General features: G+C 39.6%; 2 protein-coding genes across 4 annotated transcripts; one reads left to right on the top strand and one right to left on the bottom strand.

Annotated features, from left to right (window-relative positions):
- The first annotated feature begins 2,336 nt into the window (after window positions 1-2,336).
- On the top strand, window positions 2,337-4,811 carry LOC100690225 (uncharacterized). Of its 3 annotated transcripts, XM_005467810.2 has the most exons (4): window positions 2,337-2,519; window positions 2,759-2,787; window positions 3,103-3,198; window positions 3,375-4,811. In XM_005467810.2, exons 1-4 carry the CDS (start codon window positions 2,406-2,408, stop codon window positions 4,606-4,608), a joined length of 1,473 nt encoding a protein of 490 aa, XP_005467867.1. In that variant the 5' UTR covers window positions 2,337-2,405; the 3' UTR covers window positions 4,609-4,811. The 3 variants fall into 3 exon arrangements, with proteins under 3 accessions (XP_005467867.1, XP_025752862.1, XP_019222698.1); XM_025897077.1 differs by having other exon boundaries at window positions 2,355-2,519; window positions 2,713-2,787; window positions 3,103-4,811; XM_019367153.2 differs by having other exon boundaries at window positions 2,355-2,519; window positions 2,660-2,787; window positions 3,103-4,811.
- Window positions 4,812-5,524: 713 nt separating this feature from the next.
- On the bottom strand, window positions 5,525-17,864 carry reep2 (receptor accessory protein 2). Its single transcript, XM_003455199.5, has 8 exons — window positions 17,601-17,864; window positions 15,589-15,661; window positions 11,939-12,015; window positions 11,559-11,679; window positions 11,322-11,435; window positions 9,798-9,978; window positions 8,418-8,584; window positions 5,525-7,405 (listed from the first exon to the last, which is right to left on the bottom strand). The coding sequence occupies exons 1-8, from the start codon at window positions 17,630-17,632 to the stop codon at window positions 7,334-7,336; spliced, it is 837 nt and encodes a 278-aa protein (XP_003455247.1). The 5' UTR covers window positions 17,633-17,864; the 3' UTR covers window positions 5,525-7,333.
- Window positions 17,865-18,989: the final 1,125 nt, after the last annotated feature.

Here is an 18,989-nt window from a genome sequence, read left to right as displayed (position 1 = left end):
TTCTTAGAACAGAATTTACCATTTCAAAGGTAACTTTGACTTTGTATGCAAGATGTATAAGCTAGAAAATATCTGCTCACATTTTGGAAAATCAACATAGGAGACAGGGTGCTGTGAATAAGCACTTGGCCCTTCCTGACTTCTTAGTGTTTTTTCATCTCACTATTGTGTTTCAGATCATCAAACTAATTTTAATATTAAACAAAGATAAGTAAACACAAAGTAAATACAAAATGAAAAGAAAAAGCTATCCAAACCAGCCTGGCCCTCTGTGAAAAAGTAATTGCCCCTTAAAACTGTGTCTGTGATTTCAGGATATACTTTAACAGACACTAAAATAATGGGAACAACATTTTAGCTCGTTCCAGATCTTATTTGACACACTGTGATAAAAACATTCTGAACATTGTTATACTCTGTAGTTATGTCCTCTCCTCCTTCTGCTCATGACAATGAGCATTCAGTGACTCATGGTTGACTCGCGGGTCTTCCCTGCAGTTCTTTCTGCTGCTCTTCATTCACGACTCACAGCATTCCTGTCTACAAATATGTTACAAAGATTTGCTTTGCATGTGTCCTGTGTGCATGTGCATGTGGGACTGTCAAGGGTACATTAAGAGAAACTAAAACTAAAATGTAGGCAGCAAAAAATAAAAAATAACAAACAAATATATAGTAGTTATAGAGTAGATATTCAAGTCTTGGTCATTCGATGATCTATTATTAGGTAATAATTCTGTAATTTTCTTACAATCCACTGAAAGCTTGACATTAAAAAGATCACAGGTTACAAAGACATGCTATTTTGTCTGGTTTGGAGATGGTGGTACTGACAAAAGACAGAGTTGAAGCTGTTAAGATTTTCATCTGCAGTGACCAAAATGGATAAGATTAGAAATGGGTATGAGCTCAAGTTGAGCAGTTTGAAGACAAAGTTAAAGAGGAAAGTCTGCGATTGGTTTGGAAGTGTGGAGAAGAGGGATAGTGGATATTATGGACAAAGACTATTTAATATTGAACTGCCAAGCAGGAGGTGCTGTTTACACACTGTTTCTGCAATTTTGTAGTTCTGAATCTTTTTAAGATCTATATTTGGTTCTATAAGCCATCCTGTTTTTTACATTTTGAACATTGTCCATATCATAAGGATCTTTTCTCAGAGGTTTTAACTGATGAACACATGGAAAGAATCCTAACGATTTCAGATTTCAAGTTCTTTTGTTGCTCTTCTTACACCTCACAAACGGGTTTATTCAGGACAAACAGCATTGCCAGGATTCAGCCTTTGATGTCTGACCTATTGTTAAAAACCTCACTAAATACTTAAGATATTTATAACCACGTGAGGCAAAACACCATCATAAGGTCATTACCAATGGCAGCTACATCTTTATGCTTTATCATAATCAAATAAGCTTTTTGTGATTAAAATTGCAGATTTTATTAAATTGCTATTTGAATAAAGTTTAATGTGAACAAAAAAAGAAATTGAATCTAATTTTTTTTCTGTGTAGTCATGTTTAGTACTTTTCTATATACTTACATAGAATGACTGCTTGATGCCTACAATTCAGTGACATTATCAGGTGCTGATATCTTCACTGGTGATCCCCTGCCAGGCTCCTCTTCAACTTCTTGTTTTTGGGCTTGTACCCTTATCTAGGTAAGTGTGTAAGTAACATATCTCTAAGTTGGTACAACTGACTAAAAAAAAAGCAAAAAGCATTTTGCTCCATGTGCAGGAAATGCAGAGAAGTCATCAGAGAATTAAGGCATTTTGTTAGATTGATAATTTTTTAATACTTGATTTTTGCTACAGTTTTAACTTTATGGATGCATGTGGAGATTCATTTGTAACAAAAGAGATTTTTGGAGGGGGGCATAAGCTCAGACTCACAGGGTTATGTTGTCAGACTTCTGTTTGAATTATGGAACCCTATGATGCCAGTTAAAACTGGAACTTTCCATATAAAACTATCTGAGCTGGTTAACAAATGTACTGAACACAAGCACAAGTAAAAGGTGTCCTCAGCAACACAGAGGGCATCACACACCAGGACAAGAAGCATTTTGCAGTGACAATGACTATTTCAAGAAACATTACCTTTCCGAGCAGTGTTAATTACTTAATTATCACTTTAAATACTTCATATCAAAATGTACAAACAGTGATAAGAAACTGGTCCTTGCCAGGTTGTCACAACCCTTCAGTCTGGACAAACAGCATTCCAGCAGCATGCGTAATGAAACAGAGCAGCAGTAACAGATTCTCCAAAATGATTGGCCAAGGGAAGGGACGATAGAGTATATAAAGCCTGGGCTGAGTGACACCCAGCATATTTAAATGAAATATATATATATTACATTTTGTTTATATTAAAAACATATAGTAGAGGTTCTTCACAATGACAACGTGCAGGGGAGGGATCTATCAACAAAATTTTAAAATGAGCAAAAAATACAAGCTCACTTCAGATAGTAAACCTTCTATCCAAGGAGTTGGTGGAGGAATAGCTTTGGTAAGTGCAGCAATAAATCTTCTTGTTTTTCAAAATTCATGTTTTTCTACGTCATGTTGTCAGATATTATTTATTATTTTGACCCATGTAAATGTACATCTCTGGTGTCGTCTCTCCTTCATATGTAATTCCTGACTCAGCCAAATTTTGCAAATCTTCTTGGTTAACAATAATTCTGCGATCAAAACGGCAGATTACACAGAACAATTTGTTGTGTATCAACCTTTTTTTCCACAAAGGAGGATCTTCATGAACATGAACAACAAAGGTAAGCCTATGAAACAAAGTGTTATAGTCAAAACAGCTCGTGAACTTGTAAAAGTACAAGTAATAAGAGAAGGAATCAATTGTGGGGTAACTGTGGGATAAATATCTATCTTTGAATTTATCAGTGTTTATTATTCATGTTGTTTTATCTTGATTATTTAACAGTAATACTTTAACTCATACTTTAACTCAAATTGAATTCTGTCTTCCAACTTGCTCTGAATTCAAGTTGTTTTAAACACATTGCAAAATACAACAATTAAATTAAATGATGGTTTAATTTGGTTGGTTGTATTTTACATGTTATTCAATTCAGTTTGGTAAAATCTGGGACTCCAATAAATAACAAAGATCCTTCCCCGAACCCTGGCTCGAGTTCTGCTTCAACTGTTGGTGATGGAGTAACTATTCAGTAAGTATTCAAATCTGTGTATGTTTTAAAGGATTTATCAAATAAAAAGAAACAGACTAATGGTACTTTAGCAGTTTGCAGCTACATGTTTTTTTGTGTGTTATGGGCAGCCAAACAGTTATAGTTTTACATAATTTTTCTTTCATGATTAATTTAAAAAAAATGTTGTTATTCAGGAACGAGGGCCAGCAGCAGGAGGAGCCTGGAAGTCCGGAGAATAATATGGAATTACATGAAATAATCAAACATGTTATGCAAAATAAGTATCCTAATTTTTTAAATGAAATAAATGTGAATAATTATAATGAAATAAAAGAGAAAATCAACAGTTTCATAGAAGAAATATCTAATTTAATAAATCCTGACAAATTAAAATATTCCGACAAATCAAACATCTTTAAACGCGTGATGGATGACTGGAAAAAATTACAGGAAGCAGAAAATCCCATTTGTGTAAAAAGGATTCCCAAATTAAAGACATCTATAATAATATTGCTAGTACGGAACTTGATTTGGCCCCAAGGAGCAATAAATAGTAAAATTCCAATTTGTCTTGATAAATTTAGGAACCCATTATTTAACCACTATTTAAACACTGGAGAAAAAAATAAAATAAACCAGTATGGATTTTATTTGATCTTGATGAAAGATGGTACCCTAATGATTTCTGAAAAAATTCCCCAAGATTCAAAAAACCAAACCCATAGTGAAGAATTTATAATTAAAGAATTGGATGAATTTCTATCAGAAAATGGAAACGAGGTAAAAAAGTTTTTTATATATTCATATAATAGCCCGTGTTTAAAAAGGACTGACAACAAAACCCCTTGTATGTTTCAGCTTTTGTGCAAAGCTTGTGAATGGTACGAGAAGTATCAAATCTTCACTGATGTTGCATTCACACATTCCTATGGCATATGTGGCCCAAACTATTTTAATTATCTTACATTTGACGAAATATCATGTCCCAACAGTGGTTTTAATTCTTATATTGAAAAATGTAAAAACACTAAAAGTGAATTGGAAAATCAAAACAAATCAAAGCTTATCAAAAGTAAGCTCTCCAAGGCATTGGATAAAGAGAAAATTGATATAAAGACACTTAAAAATGATGATATTCAAACCGCATGCAATTTTTTAAAGAAGGCAGAAAGTTCATTTGATCTGCTTAAAGATTTCTTGGTCAGTGGACGGGAAACTCACGTTTCCTTCAAATCGCCACCAGAAGTACAGGCAGAAATTTATAAAATATTGAAGGAGAACAACACTTTTATGCGATCAATGAAAAAGTGCATTAGAGCAGATTTAAACAATGCGATCCCTTTTGTTTTTAGAAAGAAATTGGAGTCAATTCTAGGAAGCAGAGGCTTCTTCCGCCTTCACCACATTCCTCACAGTTTTCCCTGTTAATTGAATTAATTGAATAACCAATACAAAAAAAAGTTTATAGTCAATCGGTTTTTGCATTTAGAGAATACTCACTGCTATTTGGATGCATTTGGAGGAATAATTCTGTTACGTAATTTCACAGCTATCCAGTTGTTTTACTGTCATCCTTCTAGCTCCTTGTATTCAGTCCCCCTTTGCTTTATTAAAACTTTCCTGTAATACAATCACTTTCTGGCATCTTATGTTGTTTTCTTTTGAGCTTTGGATTGAGGGCACCATAAGATAAAGCCTGTTGGTGTTAACAGACACTATAAGAATAAAATTTAGTACTGATATTTGTTTCCTCTTCAAAGTGTTCATTATCTGTCTGTTTACAGAATCAAAACAGTGACAAAGATCAAAATCATGGTTAGAATTGAAATCCAAACCCACCAATTACCTAAACAGCGAGAGGGTGAGCCTCCACAGTGAGCTACCAGAGCTACCAAGTTTCACCCAAAACATTATCCTCCTAAGACCTGGCGTCCACATATATGGACATCACATTTTGGGTTGTCTAGACCAAAATACAAAATTTTGCTCTACAAGTGCCTGATATCCACTTACAAGAACATTATACTGCCACTGTCCTATGGAATTTTAAAACAAATGCTCTCATATGTGGATCTCATTTTTCTCAGAAACATAAATCAGGTTTGAAAAAGAAAAAAAAGGGAAAAAATCAGGTAACTTTTGTTTTTATGTTCATCAGGTCCCAATCAGCCCAAATAGCAAAGAGAAATTAAAAATACATGCCATGGAAAAGTTCGGGACTTAGGAGGCTAAAATTAGTGTCTTTCTTCAGTGAGGTGTGAGAGGCTTTGTAGAAAAAACTGAGCTAATGCCACATAATGCTGTGTATACAGTTATCATTTAGCTGGACAATCCACAGAAACACACAAATTTAATGTTCTTTATTAGTTTTTTTATTGACCATTACATGACCTTGTTAGGTACCACTGTGCCGGCACATGAAATTATTGTCTTTGATGTGGAGCTTTGATAACTGACACAAACAAGATACAAATGAACATCCCTGTATACAATACTGATTTTAAACTAAAAATAATCAGCAATAAATATCTCAAAATGACAAGATAAAAATGCAGAGCGTTCTCTTCATAACAAAAAACATCTTTTCAGTATGTGATGTGTTTTTATTCAGTGTAAACATTAAATTAAGGAGAAGAAAAAAAAAGTCTTGTTTCCAACTTTTGGCCCTAAAATAACAAACATAAAATGTAAATTTACAAGCTGATTCTCTACACTGAGATTGAGTTAAATGTCTCAAGGAGAAAAGCAAACATGTTAATTTAAAATTCAATAATCACTTCTACTACCAGAAGTCTTTACTGAATGTCTGAGGTTCCTCTGGTCTCAGTCAGAACGTGTGATTTGTCAAGACTAAGAATGAAAAATACACAGAAATGATTAAAAACTGATTTAAGCCCAGAGAATGAATAAGGCAAGCAAGCTCATACTGTATATACAGTCAAGGTTACTATTTACATGTTGGTGTTTACATGTGGTTCAGCAACTTCAGCTAACAGTGGAGGTGGGCTTTGGCTCCCCCTACTGGTTCAAGAGTCACACTGCTGACAGCAGTAATGAGCACTGACCTCCTCTCATGCTTGTGTACTCAGTATACCTAACGCAGTGGCTGACAACCAGAAGTCCAGTAACTTTAGAAACACCCACAGCCTGCTCTCACTCTCCCTCCATATCTGAGACTAAAATAATCACTCGCAGTAGTTTTATTTGTGTCACTATTCACATATTTCTATAGTCGATCCAAGCTTCCAGTGTGCAGAAACGCTAATAATCAGGTCAAGTGTCACCACACAGCTGGATAGAAGGAGTAAAAGAAAATGCAGAGGTACTGAGTCACTGTGTAATGTTGAAAGGAAATGATATACAAACATCACCTTTGTAGTGAAACTAGATAAGTTGGCTCAAAAACACCAGCATGAAAGTCATCACTCATTGGCAGCATTGCCTTCACAGATCCAGCTGAGCACAGCTGATCATATTAGTTACTAATGTCACAGATCATAGTTACATATGAGCTCAGAGTAGCGTCCAGATCGAGGATCACAAAACCAGCACTGAACAAATAATTCATCACCAGCACTGTGTGTGACGTGAAAGAGTGAGACCTGAACGTGGCAGAGCCAGACTCACTCAGAGGAAACAGACTGAGGACAAGCTAACAATGAAACTACTGTAAAAGAGTGAAGACAGGCTGGTCCTGAGTGACAGGTGTGATGAGCTTAACAGCAGTAAGGATGGATACACTCATCCACTCATTAATTAATGTAGGCCTCAAAGGAGATTTTGCCTTTTTCTCCTTAGTTTAAATGATGACAAAATACTGAGAGCCCAGAGTTCCAGTTTTCAGTGCATCAAAAGAGAAACTTTTGAAGATTTCTACCACACGGTCAGGTCAAGATTAGCTGACGACTGTGGCCTGTGTGAAATTAAAAAGAAAAAAAAAAAAGTCTCAGTCTCAGTTAAATCTCAGCTAAATTCTCCTTAAAGAGAACGAGACTTCATAAACAAGGGCCTGTAAATTTAAAAGAACTGTATTTAAAATGAATGTATGTATGTAAAGTGTATATGTGCGCTTGTGTGGACACCAAACAGGAGGAAGGGACTGCAGGCTGTGGGTGGAGCGAGTGGAGGTCAGTGCATGTGTGGGCTGCAGGACTCATGGTGGCGTCTCTGCGTTATTAGTTGTCGTCTTCTTCTTCACCGGCTTTTTCACTGTCTTGGTTTGAGTCTGGCCGCAGAAGAAGAAAATAAAGAGAGAGATTACTAGAGCTGATCAATCAAAGACTGGTAAAATGAGAGGTTTCACCAGCAAGAGTATGAGTTATTAGTTGTATTGTAACTGCTGCTAAAATTATGTTTAATCTGTGTAAACAGTGAAAACAAAGTGTCCTTAAAGAGCAGCGTGCGATTTCTGAGTGAACTGTTGATGCTGCAAAACACCACAGGAACATCTGATGTATATACAGTTGGTGCAGGTAGTATCACTTGCCTGTGTAATTACAGGTATGATTATATACACTCACAAGCCACTTAATTGCTTGTGAAAGCATACATGTAATCTGTGGGTCAGAACTGAATGTAGGTCAAGAGGTAACATGAAATCATTTATCACCGTTTTATTGGAAATGAACTGTGTTATTAGTAACGAAATACATATATTACTATTACCAAATTAAAGTAGGTTAATTGTTGAGGAAGAAAAAAAAAATATTAGGAAATACTGACAATGCTACACTTATTGGTCAGATTATTAGGTACATCTTGCTAGTACAGGGCTGGGCCCTCATCTGCCTTCAGAATTCTTCAAGGTACAGATTCAACAAGGTGCTGGAAGATTTGTCCACACTCATTCCCCCACATCCCAAAGATGCTCTATAGAACTGAGATCGGGTGACTGTAGAGCCCCTGGATTTGTTTTCCTTTTTCAGACCAGTCTCTGTAAACCTTAGAGATGACTGTGTGGGAAAACCTCAGTAGTTTCCGAAATACTCTGACCAACCCATCTGGCACCAAACAACATATTCAAAGTCACTTAAACAACTTTTCACCTCATTCTGATGCTCAGTTTGAACTTCAGGAGGTCATCTTGACCATGTCTACATGGCTAAATGCAGTTGTTGGGTAATGAGCACTTGAAGGTGCACTTAAAGTGGCTAGTGACTGAATATTGTAATATACAATTTAAGAAAATTGCCCTGTGATTGACAAACCTACAAAGCGTGTGTGCATGTATGCCCTACCTCTGTCTTAGCAGCAGCAGGCTTCTTGGTTGCCTTGACGCTGGTACTGCGTTTGTGCCCTTTATCTCCCACATCCTCATCAGAGTGTTCGGTCCTTGTGTCTGAAAGGTCCGAGCTGTGTTGGGACGACGTGTCATCAATAAGGGACGCGGCTGCCACAGAGCGAGCTGCAGGACAGGATAGAGATTGATGGACAGTCAGTGAGAGTAGCTGAGTGTTCAGAGTGACATCACCACATGATCTGAGAGACACCAAACATCTTCTGCATTTTACTGCTGCCACAGAACTGCTTAATTTACAGATTTATTTGGTGTAGCCTTGAACCAGTGCATCATCACAGACAGAACCTTTGACGCCACCTAGTGGACACTTCAATTTATCTATTTTTTAAATAATATACAGCCACCAGTTTTAAAATAAAGAGAAAAAAAGGAGCCACTTCCATCTTTTTAAGTGTTTGTTTTTTTGTTTTCATTTACCCATTTTCCAGAGACTCAAATTAGCTTGTGAAATCATTTTTATCCTTTGCTTTTGGGAGACATAAAATCAGAAGAACTGGTCCATTAGATTATAAAGTTTTCTTTGCAAATGTTAAATTAGGAAGGAAACTAAACTGTTTGTGTGACATTAAGAATAGAAAAAGTGTTTTGAGTAAAATTAGAAAAATCCCAAACAGCAACTTTAGGAGCTGTGCAAAGCTGCAACTCGTTACTTTAGTGATGATCTGCAGATCATTTAGAATAAAAAAAAGAAAAGAAATGTAATCCAAAATAAATAATTTTGAACTTGCTAGTTCATAAAAGTTACGGTCTACTCATTTACTAACGCCACTGCAGATTTCAGTTGAACTCTGACTTCAGTGTTTTGTTTCAGCTGTTTTCAGTTTGGTTTTAGAAGTCATGTGTAAATGAACAAAAAGAAAAAAACAACAAAAAACCTTGCATTGTACATATTAAAATGCACCACTCGGCCCCGTGACTTCATTGTTTCAGTGTCTCTCTGTATTCAGCTCACAGCATGTACCCACACAGTTAGCCAGCCAGCAGTGCAGCGAGACACAAAGAGAGCTCCTTCCAAGCCTCCCCTCCCACTGGAATCACATGTTTTCACCCCAGCTCGATCTCTTTGCACTGCCTCCCTCAGTCACCCTTCTTTCCCCTTCCCACCCTGCAGTGCTTTAAATCACATGACTCCACTTGGCCTAAGTAGTCCCAGTCCTGCTCTGAAGTTAAATAAAGGAAGTCTTCATCGTCACGCTCTGGGTCAGTCAGCAAACTGCAAACACAGCTTGTGTGTATTCATGCACTTGTGTACGACTGTGTTTCTCTACATGAAGCTGCTGATGATGTCGTGTGGGAGATGCGTGTTGTGCGGCCTTACTCTGCCGTGCAGCGGAGCTCTTGGCCCGGGGCAGCGTGCTCGCGCCCGAGCTCATGTCATCCATGGGGTCCCGTCTCATGCGGGCATCGGGAGTGTGTAGAGCCAGCTCGTCGTCAGCGTTGATGAGAGTGAGGTCCTGCATGCTGAAACTCCGCAGCTTGTCTGACAACACGCCCTGTCCCTGGGCGTCACAGCAGGAACAAAAACAGGCATATTAGATATGCAAAACTACCATTACTCAGAGCTCACAGGAAAACAGTTTTCAAAAGTTCTTTTTTTTTTTTTAAATCTGCCAATGATTATGTGGTGAAGCTGATTAATATTTGGAAGACCCCACTTTGGATTCTGGGAAAGTGAGAGGAGCATTTTTGGCTACAATTATTTAACTTACTAAACAGAATAATCAACAGGGTAATCAATATGAAAATAAATTCCAAGTGGAGCTCTGTGCTCATGAATAAATAGCAGCTGCACTGATAATATTTGCCTTTACAAACAAATGTGTGTGAATACTCGAGGACATTGATAAATGCGATCTGTGATCCTGTGTTTGGGACAAATGACAAATGTTAAAGAGTGCATGTTTAACTAATATGGAATTTTGTATTAAGGAACAAACAAACTTTACTATAAATATAGAACAAGTGTCTGCAGCAGCTATAAGCCTTTAGTACAGAATGATTTAGTAGCACCAACTTCCTGTTTCGCAGCTTACAAGAACAACTGCTCAGTATCTGATAGCACGCTTCACTCTTACAGTTGCGCAGCTAATCTGACGAAAGTCGGAAAAAGTTATGTAGTCCAGTCATCTGGTCATAAAATGCACATCCACCATGAAAGTCTTCAAGGTCATCCTAGTTATTTATTGGTTGAAAACCAACAAAAAAGCCTTAAACCTTAGAAACTGTGATTCTTACAAATGTGTTGTGTATAGTCAACAAATTAAAAGATTCCAAATATCATGTCACAACCTCTGACCTCTCCTTCTAGGTCTATAGATTGATCTGAAGGTCAAAGTGATAATAATGTTATGTAGAGCCATTTAAAACTATTATGTGAAAGCATACACATCTGGGGATATAAAGATGATATATAGGGACTCTGAATAGCCTGTCACTTTATTATGTACAGTAAGAGGTCCCATTAAAGTAAATACTGCCCACAGAGTGAGCTGGCTTGGTGGAGGTTTGTTAATGTTCTTCCGTGAATAGAACAAAAAACTCATTTAGAAAATAAATTCGGAGCCTACTTAATTATGAGACTAATCGTTAGAGGAAGCTCAACTACTGACAGTCATCTCAGTCCTCTTTTCTTGCTGTACAAGTGAGTTAATAACAGCATTATTTACCATTTGGCCGAGGTTTGTATTTCACATGCAAACAGAAAAGCAGAGGCATCTATGTGGGGACTTTGTAATAACATTAACAAGTAAATAAATAAATGTTAACTGAACAGGTGTTAGCCATGATCTACTTTGAAGATACTTGAAGACAGAGCAAACGTTAACATTTAAACACAGTGCACCTTGGTGGCTGCAGTGACGGCAGCGTTAGCAGCCAGGTTGAGACCCCGTTTTCCAAACCTCATCATGGTCTCATAACTCCTGTCTTTGGCCTGTGCGATGTACTCATCTATCTCCTGCAGCACAAAGGACAGTCAACAGGGAGGAGTTAGAGACGACACTGTGAGTCATCAGGACAAAGAGTCATATCATTTCAGTGTGGACTTCACATCAGCTTTTGATGGGCTTTTTCTTTTTACCTTCTCTTTATTTGACAGGGTGGGGTGGACAAACTTGCGGTAGAGGACACTGGACCCCTTGGTGTACGGAGACAGCAGCCAGATCACAAACGCAATCTTTAGCTCAAAGTAAAATGGAAACCTGGATAATTAAACACAGAGTTAATCAATCAGCAGAGATGGAAAGGAAACAACACACTGAGAAAAAAGGTATGCATGAGTGGTCTATAGATTATGATGCTAAGTAGAAAAAGAAAAGAAAGATCCTTGAAGAGATTATTGTATTAACAATCAGCAGCAGAACATTAAAGCATCTATTGATTTTTTTATTTTACAAGTGGTTCTTTTATTATAAGTGAGTGGGGAAAGAGGGCTACAATCACAAGCAGCTCCCGACTCACCATGATAGGAGCAGGTCTGTGACCGTTTCTGCTGTGCTGAACAATGCAAACACTATCCAGTACATCATCCACTTCACCTGGGCGCAAACACACACACACACACACACACACACAAACAAAGGTGAAGGGAGAGAACATGATTAAAAATAGCACATGAAAACACACAGCATCCAGTTCGCATGTGCTGAGACACGTGGCACTAAACAGAGGCTACGCACACAGACATCCCTACACAGAAATCGGACACATGCTTCAGTCCATTTGCATCACATCACTATGCATGGGCACATCTGAGACAAAGAGAGATGCGAGTCACCTTCTAAACTGGTCATTTACAGCAGCGGTCCCCAACCCACGGGCCTCGGACCGGTACCGGTCCGTGAGTCATTTGGTACCGGGCCGCGAGAGTTGAGGCTCAGGTGTGAAATGTATGGTTTTCAGGGTTTTTATCAGTTTTCAGCATTGTTTTGTTATCGTTTTTATCGTTAACTCAGTTTTCCTGGGTCTTTTCACGTGTGTTATGAATAAATCTTCTTTTTTTCCAGTACCGGTACTAGTTCTATTTTGTTGTATTCATCCGCGACACCTTAAAGGCCGGTCCGTGAAAATATTGTCGGGCATAAACCGGTCCGTGAGGCAAAAAAGGTGGGGGACCGCCGATTTGCAGGCAAATTAACTTTGTAGCTAATATCAGATAAATCATCAGTTATCAAATACACTGATACATTCAACGTAAGAACAGCTGAGTGGTAATGGTGTGTTTAAAGGCATTAACAGGCCGCAGGCACGCAGCCGCGAGAATGCACCAAACGGCGAATCATTCGGCTCGTTAGAAATGAGCCAAACAAGAGAAGACGGGGGATGAGAGCAGCTCTAAAAATGGCGTCTCCCTACTCTCCCCCTCTCACACTTCCCCGCCCCATATTCGCTCCTTCTGTGGCCGTCTGCCTGAGCAGCGACTGAGAGGGTGGGTTGCCATAGTAACCAGTCAGGAGGAGACTGTTCACCAGTGCAAATCTAGGCTGAGGGCCAGAGTGCTGCCATCTCCCCACCTCTCTCTCTCATGCAGTGATGAGGTAATCAGAAAGAGCCCCAGTCAGCTGCGTTTAAAAATATCCACGGTGATCGAAAACCCTGGCGCTTTCTGAATGATGAAACATTACCGTATTAAAGGGTTGGGCAGTTTCATACAATCTTCATCCTTTGGATTTTAGTCCAAACATCCAGACTGACTGAGCCCTTTACAGGGAACCTTTATTTCACTTTAAACCAAAGCAAATCATTCATGTGGAATCTCATCATATATATATTTCTTTTTAAAAAGTCAGTTAAACTTCAGGGATATCAATCTGTCCATTTAGGAAGCTTAAACCATTGTGAGTCGGGTGCAGGTGCTTTCAACAGGCCCACAGGAGAGGCAACAACGAGACCACCTGGATACAGACAACAGTCTATATAATCCTCTCCTGACTGATCAGTGTCCAGCTTTGCCTTTTGCTACACTCATTGTCACCAATTACAGCATGAAAAGGTACATTCATGTTCAAAGCTCCTCCAGGAAGGCACATCATGTTTATGAGTTAAACTTGTGTCCCTGAATTGTTTTGAGCAATGCAATACAGTCTGTTATTCGGTGCTGGTTCCAGCACAGACATCCATTTAAAAATATGACAGTTTTTAGAGGCCTGAATCATTTGCGATTGTGAAATAAATAATGAATTATGTTTAATTATTAAAAGAAAATACACTCTGGGGTCTAAAAGGATGAAGAAAAAACATGAAAAAAAATTCGAATGTTTGAGGATTTGAAATTTTGAGTAATTTTGAAAAGTAAAAACAGTTTCATGCTCTTAGCATTTCTTCCTGGTTTATTGTTGTAATCTTAGTCTCCCCACCACCCCCACCCCCACTTCATTCTGAATGTTTTCAGGGCTTTCTGCATTTCTTTTGCAAACCCATTCTCTGTCTCGACTGAGTTCCCCTGCGCCTTATTTTCCCTCTCCCTAGTGTGAATTTAGGACAAATTCCAACAACCACAATAACACCTCTACTCACACACACCGTTCACTCCTCTTGTGTGTTTGCATAGAGTGCTGTTCCAAATTTACTAGCTTATGTGAAAGTGGGCTGTAAAGCTCTCCAGCACTAACTCTGCATTGATGCAGATTTTCCACTCTGAAGCTGCAGCACCTGTTTTGTTTTGATTTGAATTTTCCAGTAAGTGATGAACATGATCATAATGCATCCATCTGATAGGGGTATGAAATTGCCGAAGATTGTGTTCCTGTTTCCATCGGAGAGAGGTGAGGTCAGAGCAAAGCCTGCTGATGTATTTCTATCCAACCCTCGAAGAGACCCATCAGCATCCATGAGAGAGACAGCATGGAGATTTGAGTATTTTCCTAATCTGGATTTCATCTCTGTATCTTTGTTAGGCTGTCATCTAGTCTTCTTCTTGTCCCCAAGTCATCTTTGTTTCTCCAGCCAACTCCTGTGCATTTGTACCCCCCCCCCCCCCCCTTCTTTTCTGTCACTGTTGCCCCAGCTCATAGATTACAAAACATAAAATTTGTAGTTGTAGATCAAACCGACACTGAAACATGTTTGTGGGACTATGCAAACACTGAGGTGGTCTGCCTCCACCGCATCAACTTTACCCAAGTGCACTCTGTGCTTAACATGCTATACCCTTCAGTTGGTGCTCTTTTTTTTTTTTTTTAGAAAGACTCCTACGGCAGCTGAATAAATCACCCAACCACATCTCTTTCCAAGAACTACGACTAGACCAAAAAGAAGACTGAAGAGTGTCGACTGTCATGGACTTTCATCCACAGTCACCTGATCTCAACTTGAAAGCACTTGAAAAATGAGGAAGCCAAACATTGCAGATAGCCAAAGAAGCTCTTTGGGACATCATCTAATCATCCTAACACGAATTATAGGATTTGCTTTAACCTTTAAAGACAACCTTTTATTGTCTTTAACAAGCAGCTACTTGTCTAGTGCTCAGTCCGATTCATCCCAATAGGCTCTCACAATACTGTGCACAACATGACCCTGCAATTATCAGGAGCTGCATGTAAATTCATATAATGTTTGCAAGGGTAGCATTAAAATGCCCTGATGTAAGTCCCACATTTTAAGGTCTTGTCACAATAAATGCTTCAGATTTATAACTCAGAACTTCATAAAGATCTACGCAGAACGGAAAAAGAATCAGGAAGAATCCAAAGTGCAGGATTTGTTCCGTCTTTTAGTGTTTTTATGGTGCATAAACGCCCTTCTTTTATGAAGGCTGGTGTGTCCTAGTTAAACTGCAATCCCATGCCTCCGGCCTTGTCTGGAACACCCCGATCATTAAGCATGATTCCTATTTTTTTTAGTCTTCAAATGATAACGCCCAAAGAAACGGAACGGGCATTGCAGAAAACATTACAACAGAAATTACTCCAAGTAATTAATAAGCTTGCTCTGATGAAACGGAGCATTTCTCTGGCCTAAATCTGATCAGTGAGCTTCATGTTGATTCTCAACACATTAGAGGAGAAATAGCTGGCAGGCGTTCAGGGCAAAACACCCTAAAAGTCAAACAGAGCAGACAGAGGTCAAAAATGGTTTGCTGAAGTTTAGTAACCAGGGCTTATACTCACATATTCCTTCACATTCTTCGTTTTGACGGCCTTATATGAAGAGTACGCCGGGTAGAGCGTCCCAAAGGCAAGGCTGCAAAAAAAGCAGACAAGACTAGGTCAGAGGAAGGGGCTTCAGCTAGAGAACATGGCCTCTGGGTGTCGACTCTGACACCTCACAAACGCACTCCTGCACAGCAGCCACATCTGCTCTGAGCTTCTGTGAAACACAAAAGGGCGACATGTACTTGAGCAAAGCAAGTGTCTATGTGGTTTTAATCCGCATGCCACGAAAGAAGTGCTGGGCAGTGACTTGTCAAAACAAAGTGGCCTGATAATGAGTAGAAGCAATGTAATGGAGTCAGGAAGACTGCAGTGAGCTAAAATGGAAAAACACACAGTTTCTACCAGGGGTGGGTCACCATGTGTTAGAACACGTGCACACTGGGACATTGTGCAAACACAGCCTTGTTTTTGATGCGCATTTGATCGCATCCTCTGCCACTGTGCTGATTTGTGCTGATGTGACAGGATACTGAACGCTGAGTGAGGCGACAGCAGGGACAGCTCAAATCAGAAGGGCCGTGCAAGTGTGCCTACAGTGCAAACCAAAAGCTGGACTTAAACCCTTAATGTAAATAAAGGTTGAATGCCAATTACAGAGGTAGCCAGCATCTATTTTTTTTTTCCCCCTTCCTTAAGTAGGTCTTCTGTCCCAGTGTTCGACTACGCTGCTCAGTGATGTGTGCAGCTCCGTACAGTGAGCTGACATGACTCGTAGCAGGCCTCCAAGCCAGCGGGCTCCCAGAGCAGACGCCCTGTGCCTCTTTGTGTCCTCATTGAAAGCCCACTACTGACCTTACAGTCACTCCGTCCTCTTGTTCAGTCTAGGAAATATTTTAGTGTTCACTTCTTTAGGTTAGATTAATAAATTAGCTGTAAAAACAGGAGAAAAGAAACAGGCTGGCTACCCTTTAAAAACTGGGCCAGCTGCACATTTAAAGCACAAAGACAATGACTAATCTTGTGTGCTGGATAAGCAGTGGGCATTATGATGCATATTCAAGTCACATTGTTTGCCTTCAGTAGACACATGACTACCTGAGGTGTAGTGAAGTGGAAGATGCAGGCAGCTGGAAGCCAATAACAGTAACAGTTTGCTTATGTAATCAAGGAAAAGCAGAACATTTATAGGAATGAAGCATCATTTCTACACCTGGGCCTTCCAAAGGCATCATAATGTTCGACTTTAAGGTTAGCAGTTGATGAGCACTCAGTATCTGGACATTTCACTAGAGATGGGACAGCACCGGTGCAGCACTGTGAAGTGTCTGCATAATGGATCAAGATAATGACAGCTGGCTTTGGTTGAGTCATCCACACAGTGGGGATGTGGCGTGTCCAGGTGGAGGCCTAGAACTGATGTGCTGATACCGCTTGTCCATCCAATTAAGCCCCACTGCTGGTGGCATATGAATGGCTGGACACACATCCCTGGCTGGGCTGTTGGGCTTCTTTAGCCTTGCACCACATTTTACCAACTCGTGTTGGTACGGCGCCTAGCTACATTCACAGTGGGCTATTTAAAAGTAAAAAGCAGTGGCTGGCAGCTCGGAGTCTGTTTACTTGTGTGCAGCGAGGCTGGCATGTTAAACAGGCTGCGCTTTCCCTGCCAACACATTATCTGTCAGGTGGTTACAGTATGCGAGTCAGTTACTGACTAGCCAGCCCGCGTTAGCTACGAGCGGCTAGCAAGAGCTGGATGCAGATTGTGCTGCATCATTGTGCTGATTAAAGAAACGGCAGCGGTTATTAAACATAGGAGCTTTAAACGCCCCTGTCTGAATGCCATGATTCCCAATGTATTTATATTTCCCCTACATGTGAAGTGTATGTATAAAAAGGACAAGAAACGGACAGCCTAGCTAGTCGGCGTTCAGCATCACACAGGTGATGAAAGGAGCCGTTATGGTGTTTAAGAATAAAAATTTAAAAAAAATTTAAAAAATTGATGCAGCCCTGCCCATACTCACACAACTATCCTCGAGATAATCCAGGATACCATCTTGCTGGACCGCCAGCCTTCGAGGCTTTCCCCCCAGCTTCTAGGAAATCTAGTCGGCTAGTAAGCGGGCTAGGTGGCCCCCATTCCCCTCCAGGACGAGCTGTGATGTGAGCCAGGAGGCTGCTGTGCCGTCAGGTAGGCTAACAGCAGCTGGAGATGTGCTCTGCAGTGTGTAGCTCCAGACTGCTCTGCTCTCTGTCACTACCAACACCACCGCTGATGAACAAGACTGGCTCTTAAAGGGCCAGAGGCACTCTGATAAATCTGTAGTTTTAGCTTCAAAATGTGGCCCATGGTGCTCCTCTTAGTTAACCAACAGTGGCGCACAATACAACCTTAGTCATCGACATTAGGTTATTAAACTACTAAAGAACTGATTTCATCGTTTTCTTTCATAATTTTGCTGTGCAATCCCAATCTGCTCACTGACAAGGACTAAAGCAAAGCACAGTCATACCAGGTTTATCGGAGTGAAAGCCCCACACAGTGCTGGTCTCCTTTTTATGATCATTATTTTTTTATTATGTCCATGAGACTGACCTCTGGATAAATGATTTAGGCTCATATTCAACATTTCTCTGAAGACTTAAAGATGTAAACACACTGAACACAGTCACACAAGATACTGAGTTTAAACATTTGATAACAGTTACTCAGTTAAGCAGAAAACTAAGCGAAGTGGTTAACTTATCAAAAAGTAAGTAGCCTATAGAGTACCATTGGTTACTTTATATTTTGTCTCTAAGGCAACCAGACTTACTGTGGGTCTTTCAAAGTTTTTCTTTTGAAAGTGGCTGCTTCTTTAGCATTTTCAATCCAGTCCTTGTACCTGACCATTGTCAGAGGAATGTTAGTGTTGTTTTCAATTAAGCCACTTAACACTAACATATGAAACATTTACAAGGGATCTTCCAGTGTTTTATCTTCCAAGTCAAACTGGTTTGGGACTGCACTTCAGCCAATGCAAACATACTGCCAATGCAGTAAAGACATAAAATAGAGCTCATGGATTGGCCTCCCCAGAGCCCCAAACCACAACATTATTGAAGCATTGTGGGATCATCATGACAAAGAACGAAACAAAAGGTATCTCTCAATGTTGTTTAAGAAGCCTGGAGAAGTATTCCTGAAGAATACTTAGTATCACTGCACCCGATTTACATTTTTCTTATAAAGGAATGGGTGACTCAAGACTTTTGCAGAGCACAACATAACTGCAAACTGCATCTCTTTTTTGGGATGTTTGACTACACAGGCAATCAGGTACCAGCAAACTTGTATTTTAATACCATCTACATCTTAGCAGTGCATGGGTAGAGGCTTTATGGGTTAAAAAAAAAAAAAGAGAGAGAGAGAT

This window comes from Oreochromis niloticus, linkage group LG2 (assembly GCF_001858045.2).
Source record: "Oreochromis niloticus isolate F11D_XX linkage group LG2, O_niloticus_UMD_NMBU, whole genome shotgun sequence".
Taxonomy (NCBI): Eukaryota; Metazoa; Chordata; class Actinopteri; order Cichliformes; family Cichlidae; genus Oreochromis; species Oreochromis niloticus.
Note: the sequence above shows the minus strand (reverse complement) of the source record. Positions and strands in the feature narration are given on the sequence as shown.

What these genes read in the sequence shown, in the direction of transcription:
- LOC100690225 (XM_005467810.2), top strand. Translation starts at nt 2,406, where the DNA reads ATGACAACGTGCAGGGGAGGGATCTATCAACAAAATTTTAAAATGAGC. An exon ending in CATGAACATGAACAACAAAG is followed by an intron (nt 2,788 to 3,102) that starts GTAAGCCTATGA and finishes TATTCAATTCAG; the next exon opens with TTTGGTAAAATCTGGGACTC. An exon ending in GGTGATGGAGTAACTATTCA is followed by an intron (nt 3,199 to 3,374) that starts GTAAGTATTCAA and finishes GTTGTTATTCAG; the next exon opens with GAACGAGGGCCAGCAGCAGG.
- reep2 (XM_003455199.5), bottom strand. Translation starts at nt 17,632, where the DNA reads ATGGTATCCTGGATTATCTCGAGGATAGTTGT. An exon ending in ATTATCTCGAGGATAGTTGT is followed by an intron (nt 15,662 to 17,600) that starts GTGAGTATGGGC and finishes CTTTTTTTGCAG; the next exon opens with CCTTGCCTTTGGGACGCTCT. An exon ending in CCCTGTCAAATAAAGAGAAG is followed by an intron (nt 11,436 to 11,558) that starts GTAAAAAGAAAA and finishes TTTGTGCTGCAG; the next exon opens with GAGATAGATGAGTACATCGC.